At 42.8% G+C, this 15,312-nt stretch overlaps 1 protein-coding gene across 1 annotated transcript in view; it reads left to right on the plus strand.

The window, feature by feature from the left end:
- Positions 1-571: 571 nt before the first annotated feature.
- The window catches only part of LOC124100848 (uncharacterized), a 49,760-nt gene continuing 35,019 nt past the window's right edge, over positions 572-15,312 (plus strand). Inside the window, exons 1-2 of the mRNA XM_058583179.1 lie at positions 572-580; positions 713-1,169. Of these exons, the coding sequence (XP_058439162.1) occupies positions 572-580; positions 713-1,169 (466 nt within the window). The remainder of the gene's footprint in view (positions 581-712; positions 1,170-15,312) is intronic.

Consider the following 15,312-nt stretch of genomic DNA (forward strand, 5'->3'; position numbering starts at 1 on the left):
TGACCCATTACCTAAAATGTAGTATCACCTTAAAACTCATGTGAAATTGTCCTCATTTATGCATCGGCTTGGATGGTGTCCCTTCCTCTCAAATATAATCACCTGGAGGGTGAGACCAAGCAGAACGAGTTGACACATAGTTGACACCCAATAAATATTTGTTGACTGGGTACATGAAGACAAGCCTAGGGTATTTTACTTGGCACCGAGCCTGGGCGCAATAAAGTTTGGCTGCATGTACATTTGCTAAATGAATGACGGAAACAATGAACTAGGAAGGGGCGAAGGCAGCGCTCAGCCTGCGCCCGACAGGCTACCTGACAGTTGGGGACCCGCGGGCAGCAGGCTGTCGATTGAAGGTTGACAGCTGAGTGGCAGTCAACGGACGCGCACCGCGGTTCCCGATTGGCTGGTGCTGTAGTACCTCGGGAAGGGGCGGGAAAAGGGGGGCTCTGGGCGACAGCTGCGCTTGGAGGGGGCGCGGCGGCCGCACGCGGCGGCGGCAGGCGTCCGTCCGCCAGAGGCTGTAGGTGCCCTAGTCGCCTGGAACCAACAGCCGACGTCTCCGCGCATGGGCCGGGCGCGAGGGGCGGGGCGAGCGTCACGTGAGCGTGTTTTGGGCACGTGACCCGCGCGGGGCCCAGGCTCGCCCCCGCCTCCTCCCTCCTCCCATCGGCGGGTGTGATCCGAACGGCCTCGCCTCATCGCCTAGCGCCCCCCTCAGCCGCCGCCGCCGCCGCCGCCTCGGCCCGCCGGCCATGTCCCCCGGCCGCCGCCGCCGCCGCCGCCCGAGCGCGGCGCTCCCGCAGCCCGCAGCTCGCTGAGCGCGGGCCCGTGCTGCCGCTCGCCCGCCCCGGGGCCCCCTTGTTCTCCGCGCCGCCGCCGCCGCCATGTTGGGTTTAGAGCCGCAGCGGAGCCGCCGCCGCCGCCGCGGGTGAGGGAGGCCGAGAGCGGAGCCCGCCCCGCCTCGGAGCCCGGCCTCTCCCCGCCAGCCGCCTTCCCGGCCCGCCGTGCGAGCCCGCCCGCGAGCGAGCTAGCAAGCTCCGGGCCCCGGCTGCGCCTTCCGCTCCCTGCGCGAGCGAGCGAGCGAGCCCGCCGCCGCGGGGTCGGCCACTGCCTGCGGCGGAGCCCACGAGCGTCAGCGCCATGGCGGAGCAGACCTACTCGTGGTGAGTGCGGGGCTCCGGGAGGCCGGGGCGCGGCGTGGGTGGGGGTCGCGCGCCGCCGCGCGGGGGGGAGAGCAGGCGGAACAGGTGCGCGCTGGGCCGCGGGCTGGGGGTGCACGCCCCCTTGGCCCCCGGCGGAGGGGCGGCTCGCGCGCGGGGACCGCGGCGAGCGGCCGGGGAGACCCGGCGTCGGTGGAGGGGGATGGAGGCGGCCACGGCGGATGTCATTTGGCCATGGGCGGAGCAGGTGATGGAGAAGGGGAGTGTGACCCCGGGAGTGGGAATCTCTGCGGATAGGAAGTTGAATCCGTCCGGCACCCCGGAACTGACCTGGGGTGGCCACTGGGCCGCGGGAATCGAGAGGCGGAGAGAGGCGGGCCGGGGCAAAGGTGGGCCCCGGGCCGAGAGGGAGCTCCGTGAGAACAGGTGATAAGAGGCAGAACTTCCAAGTTGTGAGAGAGAAGCAGCCGTCTTGTCTGTGGGGCTGCTGTTCAGCTCTGGCATCCAGAGCTAAGGGGGAGTTGGTAAGGTGGCCAGAGGCCCAGGAGTGGGCACCTGATAGAGAGGAGTTGGAAGGGGGGCCTGTTTGGATGACCACCTTCTGGTGGCGGTAGGGTGTGGGCAGCGTCTTTGTAAGGGTTGCTCCTGTGTTCTTAGGGATTTTAGGTGTGCTTGTGCCCCAGGCCATATACCGAGATGGAGGACCTGCAAGTTATGCCCATTTGTGTGGGACTTTTATCAAGTAGCTCATTCGTGTCTTACTCTTACGATGCGTCCTTGCAGTTTAGGGGCATGCATTTCCTGATAAGGGAGTGCCAGGGTTGGGGGCAAGCGGGAAGAGAGGCCCTCCTTTTTGCGTGCCAAGGTGGAATAATCTGCAGAAGGAGTGGAAGGAAGGAAGGGAGTGAAGTATGGAAATTGTGTGGTGGGAAGGAAGTAATGGCTTGAGGGTGAGGAGGTAAGGAATAGATGATTGGAGGTGTGGGGATGGGAATTCTGGTTGCAGTCTAGAGACTGTTCGAAGATGTTTTATTCTTTGAAGCACATGCAGTTTGGGACAGAATGGCAGACTTCCTTTCTTAGAAAAGAGCATAGAAGAATGGGAAGTGTACGACATTTGGAGTTGCAAGACCTGATTTGGAGGTCAGGTTCACCCTCTAACTTGTTTTGTAACTGGGCAAGCTAGTGGGTTCTTCATTCCCTTTTCCTCATCTATAAAAGAGGGGAATTGCCTTTTTTCACAAGTTGAAAGGATTAAATGAATACCTTTATGAAGTGCTCTTTTTAATTGCAAAGTGCCATAATTATAACTAAATTGTAATTATCATAGGGAAACATGAAAAAAACGGTAATGTCTGAATATAAAGAATGGTTTTGGGTAGAAAGCTTTAACCAAATGGATGATTTGTAGTGTTTGGGGTTATGATAAATCAAGAACTTATTGTATCCTCACATAGGGGAAAGAGGGTTATTAGTGATTGAAGATAATAATTCAAAAGGGAACTTAAAAATGTATACACAATTTCAAGAAAATAATAGATTGAAAAGAAGGAACTCTTCAAGAATTAAAATTTTAGAGTTGTGACTGTATAGTATTTTAAAAAGACAAACTTATTTAATAGTTTTGAGCAGCATTGAGCTGCATGTCAGGAGCAGGTGGTGTGAAACGCAAGGTTTCAGTTCAAGCATTCTTGTGGATGGAGTAAGAACTGAAGCTGGAGGTGATTCTGTCATGCCTCATGGTAACTCATCTAGAGCTTCTCCTACTCTGGCCCAAGCCAGAGTTCTCATGGCTGCCTTGTTCTTGCTGTATTGTATGGAAGTCATGGGTGGTTGAGAAATGGGGAAAGTGTTTTTACTGTAGATTAGCAACACACCACCTCCATGTAATGTGGATTGGGTCTATTAGTTAAAGGGGAGTTACTTTGTGAAGTTTGATAATTTTATTTGAAAACTCTTCAGATCTCAATTCCCTTTATTTAGGTTACAGGCAGTGGAGCGCCTCAAAAATCAGGATGTTTAGCTAACCCCTGGCATCTAGCATGTTTTGAGATGGAGAACGTTTTTTTTTTACATCATATTGAGAGAAGGTGATATACAGGGGAGGGGTTTGGAAAACTGGACAGCTTCCTAGTTCTTTCTGAGTTAACCAGACAACAATATAAAGAGCTGTACAAACGTGGCATTCAATATATTGTTCATTCTCTGAGTTAGCACTCAGAATTAAATTTAATTCTCCCAAGTCCCTAAGAGCATATTTTCCTATTTTATATAAGAGAAAACAGTCTCAGAAGATCAAAGAAATGGCCAGAGCATTTCACCTGTGATTCATTCTTTTGTTTAACATGAATTCTGTATTTTACCTGTTTAAATTGAAATATAAATATAGAAATGTATTTCAGAAAGTATATATGTAAACTCATTTTTTAGATTATCTGTAGTTTTGTAGCATCTATGTTACTCTTCCCTTGGCTTGTGCAAAAAAATCAAGAATTGATTAAAAAAAAAAAAAAAAGACTTGCATTTTACTTACTTGTATGTGGCCTTCAGGAAAAATCAACCTGTGGAGACTGCTGTGGCACTATAGATTTGTCTTGAAAATGGAGTTAGTGAGGAATGTAGACATGTATGAAAATAGACTTCTTTAGGATTTTCACATAATAGGACATATAAGCTATAAAAAAGATTGGCCAGGAGTTGGTAATTAGTGAAGTTAAGTGATGAGTACATCAGATGTTCATTATTTTATTCTGTTGATTTTTTTTGGGGGGGGGAGGTTATCAGGGCTTGAATATGGGCACTTAACCACTGAGCCACATCCCTAGCCCTTCCTATTTTTTATTTTGAGACAGGATTTTGCTAAGTTGCTAAGGCTGGTCTCGAAATTGCAGTCTTCCTGCCTCAGCCTCCCGAGTCACTGGGACTACAGGCGTGTGCCACTGTGCTCAGATAGTTTTAATACTTGTATTTCTGTCTGCATGACTCCCTTCTGTTCTTGTGTAAATACTGAATCTCCTCATTAAACACTAACCTTTGTCCTCCCATGGTCCTAGCACATTGTCTTGCACATAGCCCTTGTTAAATTTTGAGTAAATTTTAAATTTGAAGTAAATTTTGAGTGAATATGGTAGTAAATTTTCAAGGTGGCTTATCCTTTGTTGAAAGAATATTAAATACAGAGGGAGGTTACTAAAGGATGAAAGTTTATAATTCGTGTACTTATAAAGAAGAACTTTTGGTATTGGATTTCCTGATGTTCCAATGCTGTAAGAATGAGGAATGCTATCCCATATTATAGATAAAAGCTATTGAGAATTAAAAGGAGAACTTAAAGTAACTGGTAGTAACACCAGGAGCTTTATCATGATGTAATGACAAGATTTTGCATATATCCTTTTTGCTCATACACTGAGGAAGTAAAAGAATGCAAGTGAAAACACAAACTGAACGTGCAAACTAGACTTATTTTATTAATTTGAGAAAAACACCTTTCTAGGTGTACTCTTATGAGCACTTGTTTTAGTGTGAGTTCTGGAAGAAACAGGAGCTTGTCTCTTGAGGATGTCAATGCAGTACTTGTATGATTGCACTTGGACCCTGCTAAAAATTACTTATATTGAGGTTAATGTTTGTGCAAGGGGGGAAGAAGTCAATTTGTCCAAACCCTTCAAGCGAGTTCATTAGCAAAGTATTATCATAATAATTTTATTCTTTGTTTTGTATATGCTAAGGTTTCACAAGCATTGCAAAATAAGGAAGCTAAGGCTCCAAGAGTATAAATAATTTCCCTAAGGAAACAAATGTTTGTAAAAGGGCCCAAAGTCAAGACTGTTTGACACTAAGATTCTTTTTTTTTTTTTTAAAGAGAGAGAATTTTTTAATATTTATTTTGTAGTTTTCAGCGGACACAGCATCTTTGTTTGTATGTGGTTGGTGCTGAGAATCGAACCTGGGCCACATGCATGCCAGGCATGGCGTGCTACCGCTTGAGCCACATCCCCAGCCCGACACTAAGATTCTGATACTGAATCTGTCATTACTCTAAGCCAACCATTTTTTGCTTAAGTTCCTATATTAGCTTTCTCTTTGGGTTTCTTCCCGTCTCTACACAATGGCCATTCTCCTGAGTGGCCTTCTAACAACTTAAGCCAGATCATGACAGTCCTATGCTTAAAATTCTGCAGTGGCTTTTGGGCCCAGTTAGAATAAAGTCCTGATTCCTTAGTGCAGTTCTTCCTGTTTTGGCCTTGTTTTTAATCTCTTAAAGATGACAGACAGTGGGCTGGGGTTGTGGCCCAGTGGCAGAGCGTTTGCCTCATTCATGCGAGGCACTGAGTTCGATCCTCAGCACCACATGAAAATAAACAAAATAAATATATTGTGTCCATCTATAACTTTGTTTATTAAAAAAATAAAGCAAAATAAAATGATGACATTAATTAAAAAAAGATGACAGTAAACAAAATAAACTATACGAGGGTGAGACTCTTTCCGTTTTGGCACTCTCTCCAGTGTCTCAATAGGTGGTTTATAAAATTGTTCTGAATTAATGCGTGAGAATGCGTCTGCCTGTGCCATCTATTTTAAAATCTGATTTCAGGGCTTAATTGTATGGAGGTGGTATATTATTGTGATAATGTTCGTTATCATGTCATGTATTTGCAAAATAGTGCTAACTCAGAGAATGAACAATAATGCAGATCTTCAGAACTAATGGAAAGCAGTTCTAATTGAGGATTATTGTTGTGATGATCATTGCATCTGATATGATCATACCTGATTGTAGCTGCTGAAAGTTTTTTTTTTTTAAAGAAACTAGTTGAAAACTTATGTCTAGAATTATAGATGTTAGAAGATTTGTTTATTATTTTAAAAACATGTTTTGCCTGTAGTTAAAGTGCTTTGATAATATTGTTTCGGTGATGCATGATTTAAACTAAAATTAGCCAAAGCTATAACACCATGAATCAGTATTTAAATTGTTTTTCTCAGTGTCTATTATGAAGCCTTTAGGGGAGAAAAAAGCTAAAGAGTTTGTAACCATATCAGCCTGTAATTATCAAGTAGTACTACAGATTTAAATGCCCAAAGTTCATGTGTTTCTCAAAGTAGATTTCTGTGTGTTCATTTGTTTTAGAGATGACAATGCCATTGAATTGTGAGATGTTACATAGTTCCATATAGTTACATTTATTTTAACATCAATAATATTAATTTTTGTCATTCTTTCTTGTTTTATCAAACCATTTTATGAAAAATCAGAAAATGTTCTAAAAAGATAGTGTCTGACCAAGGACTATTTTAGTTGAGTATTGTTGGCATCTGAAACTTAATGTTATTGCTTTCCCTGGCAGTAAAGCCAGTGAGCATACATTTTGATTTTTAAAATCTTTGTCCTTTTTTTGTTTGTTTATTTGTGATACCGGGGATCAAACCCAGGGCTTTGCACATGCTAAGCAAGTGCTCTACCACTGAGCTCTGTCACCCAACCCTTGATTTTTAAGATCTATAATCTACTTGTTGATGTACCTGGAGTTTAGTTTTCCTTCTTAGGAATTAAAGTACTGGCTTTGTGTGTTGCATGTATAAATTAGGAAATGTTTAGAATTTGGGAGTTTCTGTAGCATATTTTCTAATCCTCACCTAAAGATTTAGAAGTGGAGGGCTCTCCTTCTGGAATTTTAACCACTTAGGTATTTAGGGGGGCTTTAGGTAGCCAAATGCAGTTTATAGGGAGAAATCTACGGTTAGTCCTCATGATCCTTGTATTGAATTGTTACTACTCAGCTTTTTGATAGGTCTCACTAAGGCCACAGTTTAAAATGAAACATTCAACAGCCCCTCAGAAAGTTGTTTTAGCTGTATTTAAAGTATTACACCAGTAACTATGCATTAGCTTAATAGAGATTTTATAGAAGAATCTTATTTTTTGGCTTATAGGGTTTACCCTAACCTGGTGGGAAAATTATAGATAATGTCTCTTTTGGAGTTTTATTGATAGTGAAGAACCACTAAGGTAGTGCTCTTAAATAGAAGTATGCTGTAGTTATTTTTACATGTTTTTGAATTATACTGAATGTAAATAATCATTCAAAAAATTCATTTTTCATTAAATTTTCATTTGAAATTCTGATATATGAGCACCAAATTCTTTACTGGTTTCATATCATGAAATCTCTAGTTTGAGAGTTCTCATTAACTGTCAGCTAGCCATGCCTTCGTCCCAGTCTTGCATTTTGTGCAGTGGCTGTGCCTGTCCTTTATAAGGCTGTTGTGAGGATTCAGTGAGATGATGTATGTAGAATGCTGTGTAAATTGCTAAGTGCTGTACAAAGACATGCTACTTGTCCTCTTCGTTATTTGTTAGATCCCAGTAGGTTTGACACAGAATCCTTGCTATAGAAATTCTTTTTCTTTTTTGGGGGGGGGGGGCATACCAGAGATTGAACTCAGGGGCACTAGACCACTGAGCCACATTCCCAGCAGGATTTCTAGAGGGCTCATGGTGGTCTGAGCTGCTCTTTGTTATAAAGGCCAAGTTTCTCTTTCTTATAAAAGTTAGGTCTGTAATCAAGCTTGTTGATGTGCAAAAATTACTGTTTGTTTTCTTAGTAAAAGCTTGCAAAAACTCTGTGGAATCAAACAAAAAGTAACTGTTATGTTAACTATTGTGTTGTGTTACCACCACTGAGTAGAAATCTCAGAGAATTTCCAGACCTGGGGTCCAGAGATTGTTTGGCGTTAGCGCCTCTGGATCGCTGCAGCTTAAAAAACCTGATTCCTGCAAATTCCTCAGGTATTCAGCCTCATCTGTCCTTCATCAGTGCCTGCTTGAAATGCTAGAGTGTCCCCATTCTTGAAGGGCCCAGAGACAGTCTGTCTGACTCTGCCACAGTATAAATTATATGCAAAGTCATTTATCATAAAAACTAGGGAGGGACCTCCTGGAAGTAAACTCAACATTGCATGATAAGACTTATATAGTATACATATATTGATGTGCCGACATAAACCCCAGAAAGACATACTAATGATACATCTGAGTAATATTTTTTAATTTGGGGGAATATGTGTTTTGTGAGAAATCTGATTGCCATGTTTTTATTTTGTATTATTTCTAATACTATGTTATAAGAATATTTAATGATATGATTACATTTTTTTAAATCTAAAAAGAAAATCAGAATTTTGTACTGTAATATTGTTAGTAAAGGGGATATTTTAGTAATTAGAATTTATGCCTTCCTGTTTTAAAAGCTAACATGTTGAATTAAAGGTTTGCAGCAGACACCCACTCCATCAGTGCCTCAGTCTGGTGAAGCCGCAGCTTGGTGCCTGCCCAGGCAAGTGCCCACATGTGCCTGGCTCTTTGCCACTCAGTAGATAGGAGCTCTGACCCAGGTGGTGGGATCTATATTCCAGCCCCATCCTTGCATATCTTGGGGCAACCTTGACTGCTGAGCTCTGCTTTGATTTCTTATCTGTGAGGACTTGTGTCCCATCTGCCCAAGGGGCTGATGAAGGAACTTCATCAAGTTTAAGGAAGTCTGGCTGGTCTCCAGTGCGAGGAGGGGCATCCTGCCAAAGCTGGCTCTGTGGCTGACCCCCCGCCTCTACCTGCTTTCCTGTGTGGTCCCTGTGGAAGGCAGGGGGAATGCTGTTCATCTGCCATGCGGCCTGCCAACTCCAGGCAAAGGGACCCTCCTCTGGCCTGTACCTGCCAAACTGTAGAAGGTCACTGTCAGGTCTCTCAGCAGGTGGGAGATGTTAGGTAGCAGTGCCCACATGTGCCTGGCTCTTTGCCACTCAGTAGATAGGAGCTCTGACCCAGGTAGTGGGATCTGTATTGTGAGCAGTGAAATGAAAACCAATAATAGGGCAAGGTCCTGGGTTTTCTTCAAATTGCTTTTAAGTTTTTCTTTAAATTACTTTTAAGGCAAATGGGTAACCAGATTATGCAGAAAAACAATAGGTATACAAATAAACAGAAAAAGGGAGCCAAGAAGTACATTAAGGGCTAGGGTTGTGGCTCAGTGGTAGAGCGCTTGCCTAGCACGTGTGAAGCACTGGGTTCGATTCTCAATACCACATAAAAATAAAATAAAGGTACACTGACAACTAAAAAATATTTTTAAAGAATGAAATACATCAAGAAAGATTAATGGGGATATTACTAACTCTTGACACGGTCAGTTGGGGTCATTATAAAGCTAGAATTTATGGCCACAGGTGTGCCTATATATTTCAGAAGAGAAATTTTCTTAATATGGCAGGGGCACAAAGGTAAATTCTGTCTAGTCATTGACCCCAATACTCACCTAACACGGATTGACTTGTAAAGGGTTAGCTTGTAAATGAAGCACAGCCCTCCCCCCAATAGGATGGCTACCATGACAGTTCTGGAGAGGACCAAATAGGGTCAAAAACGCTACGGCCCGACATGAAGGAGTTGAACACCTGATTGGCAAAGAGTGCTGAAGGTGGCCCAGTTCTCAAGGTGACCACAAAACACCTATAGATTTGGAGACAGCAGTGTTTCCTGTTGTTCTCTCCTAGAAGATGACCCACTCTCTTGAGAGTGCTCTTTGTTTATGCCTTACTTTACTTTGACAGGAGAGATTCCTGGCTGTCTTTGGCCAGGAGAGTCCCCAGCATGAAATATGAGACTTGGGGTGATGCCAGAGACAGGTTTTCTTGCAAAGGTGGGGAGCTCTGCCCTGGGCTATCAGAAGTCTCCAAGAGTTGGATTCCACTGAGAAGCCTGGCTCCCAGCACAGCTGGGGTGTGGGCAGTGGCCAGCTGAGTAAGCCTTTTCACTGCAGGGCTCCCGCTACCTTATCTCCAAGCAGGCCAGCACCTGGATGTATGACAGTGAATCCCTGAACCTCCCAAAAGGATACCTCTTGAGATATGCCTCTTGAGATATGCCCATTCTGGGAAAGGAGACATAGTTGCTGGTCAGTTGGTGGTGTTTCCTCTGTCCCTCATGGGCAGTATTTTGCAATAAACTGTCTTGCTTGGCTCCTCTATGCACACAGAACTAGCTTATACCCCAGAAGATCAGGAAGCCCAGTCCAGAGGGTGGCAGGGTACCCATAACACCCAGACCTGCTTTGGGAGAAGTGCAACCCTCCTATCTCATATAGGAACAAACATCAAAGGAGTTCTCCAGTGCCCTTTCCTCATGATGCCTCACTTCTGTAGCCAGGCCTGTCATACCTGCTCTGTCCTCATGTCCAGAGCTGCTTCCATGTCTCCTCCCTTCCATTCCCCTCAAACTCCCCCCGACTCTGCACACCTTCTAGAAGAACAGCCTCACACTAAGACATGGAGAGTATATAAGCAAGAAACAGCACAACTGTCCATCAACAGAGCAAGGGTACGTAGCCTATGAGACTCTCATGCACAGGATTTAATGCAGCAGCAGAAAGTAAACAGGCTACACGCAACCAGATGACGACTCACAAATACTGAGTGCAAAGAATGAAATGCGAATAGGAAGATGTTCCCATCCTTGAGACCTTCAAAAACAGGAGACAGAAAACTACTCTTTGGGATGTGAGGACATGGTAATGACAAAAACCAGGGCAAAAGGCCACCTTAGGGGTGGAGCAAGTAGGTCAGGGAGAATATGTAACTCCATGGTGCTGGGGATGCTACAGGTCGTGATTGGGGAGGTGTCAGCCACACTCAGTACAATTCATCAACCTCCACAGATATTCTTCATGCACTTTATTTCACAAAGTTCACACAAAAAGAGATCTACCTCCATCCTCGGGTCTGCCTTAGTTTTCTCAGGGCACTGGCCCCTCATGTCTTGCCCAGATGGTCTTAGTGGGGAAAACTGGGTAGGGAGCTGCCAGGGCTTGAGGATAAACGACTCAGTGGCCCTGGGCCAATGAACCATCGAGTACCTCTTTCATGCCTCCCCTGGGGTGTCCTCCTGTCCTTAGCACTACCATATCTTTGCTCCATCCCTCATGTTCTGCAGGGAGTTTGGTTCTGTTGACCTGGGAACCTGCTTCCTGGCTCTGTCAGGCCTGCCTGGGGTGGCCTTATCTGACCAAGGTCTGTTTCCTATGGAAAGGACTGGCTCTGATGAAGCAAGCACCCCAGTATTTTTGGCTAATGGAATCTCTGAAGTGGTGTCTTTAGTATTCAGTTATGTATATGGTCATCTGCTCACTTACTTACAGTTTGACTATGTGTGAAGATACCAGTCATATAACATTGGGAGCTCCATCTCCATGTCAGGCACTTCATCAGGGATACAAGGCTATAATACTTGTCCTTGTGGAGAGGATGGGTGTGCGAAGACAGGTTCATGTGACGAACGCTGCCGAGCAGTCTGGGGCCTTGTGGGAGCCAGCAGTGAGCAAGGCAGGAAAGGGATCCCTAAAGAACTGATATTTAACTGGGCACGTGGTACATGCCTATAATTCCAGTGGCAAGGGAGGCCAAGACCAGAGGATCAGGAGTTCAAAGACATCCTCAGCAATGATTAGGTGCTAAGAAACTCAGTGAGACCTTGTCTCTAAATAAAATACAAAATAGAGCTGGGGATGTGGCTCTGTGGTTGAGTGCCACTGAGTTCAATCCCTGGTACAAAAAAAAAAGTGATGTTTGTATGGAAATCAATAAACCTAATTCATCATATCAACAAACTTAAAAACAAGTATCATATGGTCATCTTAATAGATGCAGAAAAAGCATTTGACAAAACACAGCACCCCTTCTTGCTCAATACACTAGAAAAACCAGGAATAGTAGGAACATACTTCAACAGTATAAAAACTATATATGCTAAACCCAAGGCCAACATCATAAATGGAGAAAATTTGAAAGCATTGCCTCTAAGAACTGGAACAAGACAGTAATGCCCTCTTCCACCACTTTTATTCAACATCATCCTTGATGAACACAGATGCAAAATCCTTAATAAAATATTAGCTATCTCCATTTGAAAACCCCGAGGAGAATAAATCATCACCAAGGTGGTTTCATCCCAGGGATGCAAGGTTGGCTTAACATATGCAAATCAATAAATGTAATTAATCATTTAAATTAAATGAAGGACAAAAATCACAAGATCATCTCAATATATGCAGAAAATGTTATGACAAAATCTAGCACCCATCCGTGCAAAAACACTAAAAAAAAAGTAGGGATAAAAGGAACATACCTAGGGCCTGGAGTTGTGGCTCAGAGGTAGAGTGCTTGCCTAGCTTGTGTGAGGCACTGGGTTTGATCCTCAGCACCACATAAAAATAAAGGTATTATGCCCACCTACAACTGAAACATAAATAAATAAAAAATAAATGTACCTCAACACCATAAAAGTTACATATGTCAAAGTCTATACTTCGAGGACCCAAAATACTCCACCAAAAAACTTCTAGAACTAAGAAGTTCAGCAATGTAGCAGGATACAAAGTCAGCATACAAAAATCAATAGCTTTCTTATATTCCAAAAAGAATCCACTGGGAAAAAAATCAGGAAAATTAGTCCATTTCCAATAACCTCAAAAAATTACTTGAGAATAAATATAATCAAGGAAGGGAAAGACCTCTACAAAGAAAACTACAAAAACACTCAATAAAGAAGTTGAAGAAGACAGAAAGACCTGCTGTGTTCTTAGATAGGCAGAATTAATCTTGTCAGAAGGGCCGTATTACCAAAAAGTAATACATAGATTCAATGCAATCCCCATCAAAATTCCAATGGCATTCTTCACAGAACTAGAGAATTGGTCCTAAAATTCATACAGAATAATAAAAGAACCAGACTACCCAAAGTAATACTGAGCAATAGAAAAACAAGCATGGCATGGGCAACTGTGAAACAGAAAGTCCAGTGGCCCATTTTCAGAATACAGTATTTAGCTTTAAATGTAAAATGATTTAGGATATAAGAAAGGCATCTGGAAAGGAGAGGAGAAATTTTTAAAGTTATAAGCAGTTAACACTGGATAGTAAAAATTCATAGCCCCTTGACAAATAAGAGGTGAGAAGGAAGAGACCGACCTCACCAATAGAGATGAACTGTGTATGTGCCTAATGGCACTGGATCCACAAGGGGACTTTCCTGCCACATGAGAACAAAGGGAGGTGGGGACAACTAAAGACATATTTCTTTTTTTAAATTTATTTTTTATTTTTTTAGGTGTAGATGGACACAGCACAATTTTTTATGTGGTGCTGAGAATCGAATCCAGGTCCCGCCCGTGCTGGGCGAGTGCTCTACCACTGAGTCACAATCCCAGCCCAATATATTTCTTTAAATAACCCAATAGAAGACAATAAACCTAGGTGACACTGGGGAAGATGATGCACCCTATAGAGCTCAGCAAACGAGGAATTGGAAGGGATCTGGCGCTTTACGGAACACTGGCTGTACCCAAACTGGGTGACAAGACGCCTGATCTTGCAAGACTGTCATTAAAGTAAAGCCTTGCTTTTTGTTATCTTTCTTGTTATCTCTTAGTCCATTCGCTGGGCCTGGACAGGTGAGCACGTCTCTCACAGTATCAAAGCAGACTTGAAGAGCAAGCACTAGGGAAAGCCCCACAGATAGTCATCTGATACTTGACAAATGTGCCAAAAGAACATGTTGAAGAAAAGGCTGCCTTTTTAACAAATGGTGCTGGGAAAAGCAGAAACTGGATATCCATATGTAGAAGAATCAAACCACATCTCGTATCTTTCACCTTGCACAAAAGTTGCCTCAATGTAGACCAAAGGCCAACAAATTAGACCAGAAACTTTGCAAATGCTAGAAGAAAACATATGGCCAACACTCCAATACACTCACGTAGGCAATGACTTTCTCAACAAGACCCCTGACTGAATAAAGCTCCAGAAACAAAACCAAGAGTCAATACATGGGACAGCACCAAGTTAAGAAGCTTCTGTATGGCAAAGAAAACGAGAGCACGAAGAGGAAGCCAACAGTGAGGAAAATATGCCGGCTACTCTGACAACAGGGGATTAATGTCCAAAATTTATAAAAACTCAAAAAACTTACCACAATAAAAGAAAGAAAAGAAAACCAAGCTTAAAAATAAAAACTAGAAAAAAATCCAATCAGTAAAAGGGCAAAAAATCTAAATAGATGTTTCTCAAAAGAAGAAACCAAATGGCCAACAAATATGTAGAAAAAATGTTCAACATCCTTCACAATCAGAAAAATGCAAATCAAAACTACACTGAGAACTCATTTTATTCCAGTTAGAATGGCAATCATCGGGAATACAAATAATTGCTGGCAAGGATTCAGAGGAAATGTACAATTATACATTGTTGGTAGAGCGGCAAATTAGTACAATCACTTTGGAAAGCTGTATGAAGATTCCTCAAGAGTACAGGAATGGAACCACCATGTGACAGCTATCCCACTTCTTGGTACTTATCACAAAGAACAAAAGTCAACTAACTACAGTGATACACACATATAAGTATTTATAGCAACAGATTTCACAGTAGCCAGGTTACAGAACCAGCCTAGTTACTTCTCAATAGATGAATGAACAAATAAAACGTGGTGTATATATATACACAATGGAGTTTTACTCAGTCATAAAGAAGAACGGAATGATGTCATTTGTTGGTAAATGAATGAGACTGCTAAGGAAATGCTAGGTGAAATAAGCCAATCTCAGAAAGTCAAAGGTCAACTATTAGAACATGTCGAAGTGAGAGCAAGAGAGGGAGGGAGGGAGGGAAGGAGAAGGGGCGGGGAGACAGAATGTGCATGAATGATTGTACCATAATGGAACACATTTTTATATATGATTATAATGTTCCTTTAAAATACTAACAATAACAACAGAGGGAAGATGATTAGAGCAGAGCAATCAGATCATGAGGAAGACAGGCAGGAGGGAAGGGAATGTACTGGGGAACATGACTGATCAATGTACATGTACAAATATAGCATAATGAATTCCACTAGTATGCATAATCATAAGATATCAGCTTAAAAAGCATGACACATGTAAGTATGGAAATGACAAACTGAAACTCTTTAATTTGGACAATTATGTGTTAATAATTATAATAATAATTTAAAATTTAAAATATTCTTTCATATATCTTTTCCAGAGCATCAAAACAACCTTGAATGCTGTGAAGAAATAAATGTTTGATT

The sequence above is a fragment of the Marmota monax genome, unplaced genomic scaffold (assembly GCF_021218885.2).
Source record: "Marmota monax isolate L192 unplaced genomic scaffold, Marmota_monax_Labrador192_F-V1.1 WCK01_AAM20220418_F8-fsc00185, whole genome shotgun sequence".
Lineage (NCBI taxonomy): Eukaryota > Metazoa > Chordata > Mammalia > Rodentia > Sciuridae > Marmota > Marmota monax.